Source organism: Perissodus microlepis, unplaced genomic scaffold (assembly GCF_051167445.1).
Source record: "Perissodus microlepis isolate ML-2025 ecotype Zambia unplaced genomic scaffold, ASM5116744v1 scaffold_26, whole genome shotgun sequence".
Lineage (NCBI taxonomy): Eukaryota > Metazoa > Chordata > Actinopteri > Cichliformes > Cichlidae > Perissodus > Perissodus microlepis.
The window spans coordinates 166,640-174,250 of NW_028182048.1; the positions used below are offsets into that span (position 1 = coordinate 166,640).

A 7,611-nucleotide genomic window follows, 5' to 3' on the forward strand; every position below is an offset into this window, starting at 1 on the left:
ATGCATAAGTGTTTTGAATGAATAGAAATGTGACACATGAGAAGGTGTCTTTGACTGCTACTGTATAACTTATTTTCGGACTAGTTGACAAGTTATGCTCCGGTCATTGATGTTACCAAGATGGATGTCCTTTTGTAATATAGTCAAATTTTCCTTGTACGTTTCATTTATCCACCATCATACATTAAGCCAAGAGAGGTCATTATAGGGCTTTGGAGCGTGATGTCACGGGAGGGGGTACTGTGTTGTCGGTTGCAACGTTAGATCACACGATAGGGAAGGCAAGAAGCTGGAAAATGGGCTCTCTTTTCATCGTTTCCCCTCCTGGAGGCAACGGGAGGGATCTCCTGTATCCGATATTACTAAACGAAGACGTCAGGCTTGGACTGCAGAGGTCAGACTCGGACCAGCACGCAAGGCGAGTGCAACAAAAGCGAAAAAGAGCACCCATCGGAGGTAACCCCCGCCCCAAAAACATACAAACTGAGCTACCCACAGAGACCAGAGCTGTAAAGTCTCGACCAGGGGACTGGCTCGCTGCTGGAGCCCCTAGTGGACATGAGTGGAACTGCAGTTTCTAGCACTTTAGCATTGGCTTCATTTTTCAGTTCTGGAAACTGAGTGAATAACTTCAAAAAGGAGACATGCATTACATCTCACAGTTCCCACTGCATACCATGTCTCTGTAGAGGAATAGAAAATAGAGGTGGTGCACAGGTGAGGCCAGGTGGAGTAAGGCTCAGAGTCACAGGGATGTTAAATAAGTGTGACATGAAAAAAGTCTGGAACCCAGCTGACTCCACGGGAGTAAAACAGCCTGAAATTTCAGGATGTTTTTGCCTGCAGCTCCTCGCAAACGGTCATGAGAGGCAGTTCTCTCTTCCTCCACTAGGTGGCAGTCCAGGCCTGTGTAATGATCACCTTTGAATGTGTTACAGCAGGGGTGCTCAATACGTCGATCGCGATCGACCAGTCGATCGCAAAGGTAGTATTGGTAGATCGCATGGCATTAAAAAAATAGATGCCAGCCTATCATCCATCCCGTCACTTGATTGATACAGGGAAGCCAGTCAGATGACATCAGATTTTTTCTGACGCTTAGGTCGCTGCGCATGCGCAAACAGCGGCGCGAAGTGTAGTAACTCGCTGACTAGCTTGTCAGTTTTAACTCCAATTTTTAGCTCTCGGTTTTTTCTCTTAAACCTAAGAAAGGGTTAAAAATGAGTGAGGGAGCTGGACCAAGTAAGAAGACAAAAACGTATCACTTTCATACGGAATGGGAGGAGGACTTTTTTTTCACGATGTCATTTTCGAAGTGCGTTTGCCTCATCTGCCAGGCTACCATCGCAATGCCAAAGAAGGGAAATGTGGAGCGGCATTTTCGAACTGTTCACGGAAAATACGACACTACATTCCCGCCGAAAAGCGAGCTAAGAAAGAAAAAGGTGAATAAACTAAAATCCCAGTTGTCCGGACAGCAGTCATTTTTCACACAACAAACTTCAAAAGCGAAAGCCGCCACCGAAGCATCGTTCCGGGTGAGTCACATCATCGTTAAAAACAAGAAGTCTTTTCAAGATGGAGAGATGGTAAAAGCTGCTTCAACGAATGCCTCTGACTCATTGTTCCGAGACTTTAAAAATAAGGCAGAAATAACATCTTCGATCAAAGCTCTCCAGCTGTCAAGAAGTACAGTTACACGGCGCTGTGAAGCCATGGCGGAGGATTTAACCCAGCAACTTTGGAAGGACATCGGAGATTGCCAGTGTTTCTCACTGCAGTTGGACGAATCTACGGACGTGAGTGACACAGCCCAGGTGTGCATTTTCATTCGTATGGTGTTTACTGATATCACTGCAAAAGAAGAGCTGTTAACAGTCCTGCCCATGAAAGAACAGACGCGAGGAGAGGACATATTTCAGTCGTTCAAAAACTTTATCGAGAAAACCCAGCTCCCAGTGTACAAATTGGTGTCTATTACCACAGATGGAGCACCCGCAATGGTTGGCCGCTTGAATGGATTTATTGCCAAGTGCAGGCAGGACGATGCTTTCCCGGACTTCCTAAATTACCATTGCATAATCCACCAACAAGCGTTATGCGCTAAAATGCTCAACATGAAGGAGATCATGAATGTTGCAACGAAGATCGCCTGTTCTATTCGCGCCAGATCTCTTCAAAGACGGTTATTTCGTGCACATCTGGAGAAGGCTGACTGCGACCACTCTGAGTTGTTGCTACACACTGACGTGAGGTGGCTTAGTCGAGGGAAATTCCTGCAAAGATTTCGAGAGCTCTGTCCGGAGATTAAGGAGTTTTTCCGTGTAGCTGGACAAGCAGAATACATGCAACTTAATGACGGTCAGTGGCTGTTAGACTTGGCATTTTTAACCGATCTGACAAACATGTTGAATGACCTTAATCTACAGCTGCAAGGAAAAGACAAAACAGTGATCAACATGATCAGCTCAGTTAATGCTTTCAAACGAAAGATGCAACATCTCTCTTTAAAGCTGCAGCGCCATGATTTGATAAACTTTCAAAACCTGGCGTCAGAGCTGGAGATGCAAGGGATGGCCTGTTTGCAACTTGACAGTGCACGCTACACAGAGCAGATTGACAATTGTCTGTCAGAGTTTGACAAACGCTTTCAAGACTTTTCTTTGCTCGAGCCAGTCGCTACCTTCATGTGCTATCCTTTTCGGGAAGATGCTGAGGTCGATTCACTCGCATCAAAAATTGCAAAACTATTTCACCTGAACTCTTCTGGAGTGGAAGATGAGATTTTGACACTACAAGCCGACATTGAGCTGAAGTCCAGAGATCATGGACAGTTCTGGAACTTACTCACAGAAGTAAAGTACCCCAACATGAGGAAATGTGCTGCCTCTTTGACTGCATTATTCGGCTCCACTTATTTATGTGAGTCATCATTTTCCCACATGAAGATCATTAAGTCCAAGTACCGTTCCACCATGACTGATGAACATTTGGAAGTGTGTTTGAGGCTGGCCGTCAGCAGCTACTGTCCGGACTATGCATCCCTGGCTGATTCAATTCAGTGCAAGTCATCAGAGTAAACTCAGGTAATGACAAAAAATTTACATTGTTAATTGTGTTGTGAAATATTGGATATTGCGGTTATGCATGTATATACATTGTAGATATAAAGAATCCTCAATATATTTATAAATAAGTATATGTTTTGGATTTTTGTAGTGGGTAGATCATTTTGACTTGGTCATTTTATAAGTAGCTCACATGCGGAAAAAGTGTGAGCACCCCTGTGTTACAGCATTTGTGCTCATCTCTGCTGTAGGCAGAGCTGGTAATAAGTGCACCGAGCCTGCTGAGCTGAGGATGCTGGGATTAAAAACATCTGCGCAAAACTCAAATATTACCAGAAATATTACCAATAATCAGTGTTTCAGTGTCTTACTGTTAACTGGCTGCATACAGCTTATAAGGCTGGTACCTGGTCCAGGGGATTTACCTAGACCAATGATAAACTTTCATATCTTCACAGTCTGTGCCCAGCTGGGTGACTATTTAAAGAGGAATGGGTTTCTTTTATTTAAAGTTCAGAAACAGCAGCAGAGAAGTTCATTACTGACAGGAGAGTCACCTCTGCACCGAGTGAAGCATCCGACACGGGGATCAAAACAAAGATTACAACACGAAGCTGGTGTTAAAGGGAACGAAAACTGAAGGCTCTGCCTCCCATTCTACTTTTAAATACTCTAGGAACAACAAGTAAGCCTGCAGTGTGAGAGCAAAGTGCTCTAATAGGGTGATATGGTGCTACAAGGTCATTAAGATAAGATGGGGCCTGATTATTTAAGACCTTGTATGTGAGGGGCAGGATTTTGAATTCTGGATTTAACAGGGATCCAATGAATGACATCCTGATAATAATGAATTATAGTATTGGGGGGGCAAACATGTATAATAAAAAGTATCAGTCCCATCACAGAGCCCTGAGGAACTCCATGACTAAGTCTTTGTCTCCATGTGTAAAGCTCCTCGTTGTTGTGTGACAGCAGCGATGGATCTGTCAGGGCAACACCCTCGGCTGAAGCTGCAGTGACTAAACTCTCAAACAGACTCAGGATAATCATCCTGGCCACAGTTTGGCTTTAGTTTGGCAGACGTCGCTCTTCTCTCTGTGCCAGCCGCTGTCTTTAATGGAGAGAGTCATTAAGAAAGCGAGCTAATTATTCAGCCCTCATTAGGAAATTAATCAGGAGTTTGTATCACGCTCAGCTGAGCGGAGAAACGCCTTCACGCTGGGGACTCGACTCTTTATTCAGAGTTTCCATGACAGTAAATAAAATGTTGACATGCTGAAATTTAAAATGAGTTTTAATAAAAGGCAAAAGTATGAAACTGAACATCAGAGCTCGTTTTCAATGCTGCCATCAGTACATATCACACACAGAGTATTTCTGTTGTCCGCAGTCACAGCCTTCATGTCAGAGCTGCAGTCTGAGTTTGTCGCTCATCAGACGCACCAGGAAAAACATCTGGACACGATGTCATCACAGGAAATGACTCGTAGGCATGTAGACGGAGAAGGAAACAAACACGAAACGGTGACGAGGCTTTGGCCTCCGTCATGTGTCCGAGGACGACGTCTCTCAGTGCAGTACCACTAACAGCCACTAGATGCTGGCTGTAAAACTCAGGGTTTAAATATGTTTGAGCACGATGAGGTCCTTCACACGTGTCCATGTGTGATGAGTGTAATCTTTAATGCCATGCAGTGCAGACAAAGGACACCTTGTGCTTACATGTGAGAAGCTGGCAGGATGTAGTTGATGCTCCCGCACCACCGTCAGTCCTCATGGAAGATCTTAACATCCTCCCACTGTCAAAGGTTACAGTTCAGTTAGACTAGATGAGAAGTAAAAATCATTGCATTGAATTTATTTTACTGGCGGAGACGGTTGTTCAGAAGTTCAGCATGCAGCACCCCCAACCTGTGGATGTCACCTTTGTGGGAGTCAGTCTGCACAGATGTGTGCAGAACCTGTCTTTGCAACAGAGGCTGAACTGGTTGGCAGCTGGTTTCTAGTGATTTTCCTATTTAAAAGCAGATTTCTAATCTAGGTCTGAGCAGTTAATGTGAATTTCCGTATATAAGGACAACAACAGATTTGAGATTGTTTGCTTATTTATCACAGATAATTACTGTATTATCACAAACAGATTTCATATAAAGCTGAAAGCAGACGGGTGTGTTGTTGCCAAAGCTGCAGCTGACTGTGAGTGGTTGCAGACGAGTCTTTGAGGGAACCATTTCCAAGGCAACGAGATCCCAAGTTCCCTGCACACAGCCGCAATAATAATCTTTATTTACAGCACGGTCGTCAGCCACCGCGGGCTGTTTGAATCACATCCATAATTTTAGCTCCTCCCCTTTTAGGTCAAGATTTGAACACCAGTACCTGAAAGGACCAGGCTCTTTATGACATCATACAGATCCAAAAGAGAGAAACTGTGAGAAAGTGAGGGTCTGCAGCTTTGGTTCTGACTTTGAGTACTTGTACGTACCCTGATGCACTTATTTTAAACTTTCACGATATTTAAGCTGAACATCGTCCACAGGAACAGGAGATCTATGACAGGAAATAAAGGAAAGCGTGTTCTTTTCTGCAACATATTTGAACTTGGCTGTGACTTTGTTCCTCCAGGCGTCGCTTTAAGCACGTCTCTCAGTTTTCGTGTCTGTGATGGCGCTGCAGTCAGAAGTGTGAATGGACTCTGCAGGTGACCTCAGGCTGTCAGTCCCTGAGACTTGGTTTCAGTGAGGTGTGAAAGCTGAGCGATGAAGAGTCCAGATCACGGCTGGGAGGTGTTGCTGCACTGTTCAGCCACAACACTGAATGTTATTTATTATGTGCTGATTTGAGGAGAACGACTCGGAGGTAGCCATCGTCCCTCATTGTTCCATCACTGAGTGGAATGTCCACTCCCTGACAGCAAACGGAGCATGACAGTTGGTGTTTTTAGGTTTGAAAGCTTCACCTTTACTCCTCCAAACATGCATCTTGTCTCTGGTGTTCCTGCAGTTTCCTGTTCATGGCGAGCTTGATCCTGGTTGGTTCCTGAACATCATAACTACTTTCCTCTCATTTCACAGTGACAGGGCTGGACTTCTTCCAGACCTCGGCAAAGGGACGTGACATCAGAATAACCTGTAGTTGTGTAAATCTGCACTTCTCCTTCACTGAGTTGGTTGGACTTTGTTCGGAGTCAATCCAACGAGTGCTGTCACACAAATTAATCGTTATTAAAAGATTTGAGTGAGTGTAGATGAAGCCGTGTGATGCTTTTGTGTGGATTAGCAAAAGTCCAAACACACATCAGAACTGATTTTGGTGTGGACGACGCAGCTTCAGAATGTCTTTGAATGTGGTCCATCCCAGGAAACCAAGCAATTTAAATGAAGTCCACCAGTTTTGCCAAGAGGAGCAGTCAGATATCAGCCTGAGTTCATGTTCATAGCTGCCAACAACACTGTGCTCGAGGTGCAGCCTGCTCAGAGACATTTCTACAAATATGAACGATATATCTGAGCCTGCATCCACCCTGGGAAAACAACAGTGCAAAGACATGATTAAAAGCCCAACATTACCAGCATGCATGCCTGAGATGAGGGGAAGGAAACCTCTGGCCACAACTGTATCTCCAATCGATGACATCATACAGATCCCAGATAACAAAAAGAAAAAACAAACAAACTACAAACTCTTAAACATCCAGCAGTGGATGAAGGTGTGTTGTTCTGTAAAGCTCAGTTTTATGATTGTTCCTACGTTTCTGTCCTCACATGTGCGCACACACACACTCACAGACCTCTCTCTCTCTCCTCGGTGTCTCCGGCTGCTGAATCTACTCCTTTGGATGCTTTTTGGGAGGAGGAGCAACCCCGTCTCCTCTCAGAGCGAACCCTCTGTTGATTCTCGTTCTCTCCGTGTTTGCCGTCGGTTCAGGAGGAACTCCGCTCAGCTTCTCTGAGACTCGCTGCTGATGATGGACGCTCGCGTCTTCACCCCGCTCATCCTGACGCTGTGCAGCTTCATCCACGGTAGGCGCGCGCACACACACACGCACACACACAGGTTGTCTATGGCTGTGAGGACACTTACCTGGATAAAGAATTGTAACCTGTGGACTAAAACCAGCTCTCCAGCTTTAAACTGCATCTTGATGCACATGCAGACATTTCAAAGATGCGTTTTTCAAACAGAACGTGAGATTTTTCTTTGACAGCCGCAGGTTAAAACTGATAAAAGTCTGACTGTGAATAAGAAGTTGATTTGATTAGAATAAATGTTTAACAACAAATGCTGTGATCAGATTTTGCTTCTGTCACATTTTATCTCTTTGGAGTGAATCAAAAACAGAACTTTAATCTGCAGATTAAATAAGAAGTTTGATTCTGTGCGTGCGGCGTCCTGCTGTTTGCTGAGGGAGAATCAGTGTGAGGTGATCCTCGTGCAGTCCAGGTGTAAGGGAGGAAAAAGGAAGAAGAAGAATTTTGCACCTGTGCATTAACATTTCCACGGGTGGGTGTGTCAAACATGCAACCCGCGGGCCAGAACCAGG

The 7,611-nt window shown here is 44.7% G+C and overlaps 1 protein-coding gene across 1 annotated transcript; it reads left to right on the forward strand.

Annotated features, from left to right (window-relative positions):
• The first annotated feature begins 1,349 nt into the window (after nucleotides 1-1,349).
• Nucleotides 1,350-3,080, forward strand: LOC146360556 (general transcription factor II-I repeat domain-containing protein 2-like). Its single transcript, XM_084922762.1, has one exon. It carries the CDS (start codon nucleotides 1,350-1,352, stop codon nucleotides 3,078-3,080), a length of 1,731 nt encoding a protein of 576 aa, XP_084778888.1.
• The last annotated feature ends 4,531 nt before the right edge of the window (nucleotides 3,081-7,611 follow it).

Coding starts and splice junctions, on each gene's coding strand:
- LOC146360556 (XM_084922762.1), top strand. CDS start 1,350: ATGCCAAAGAAGGGAAATGTGGAGCGGCATTTTCGAACTGTTCACGGA.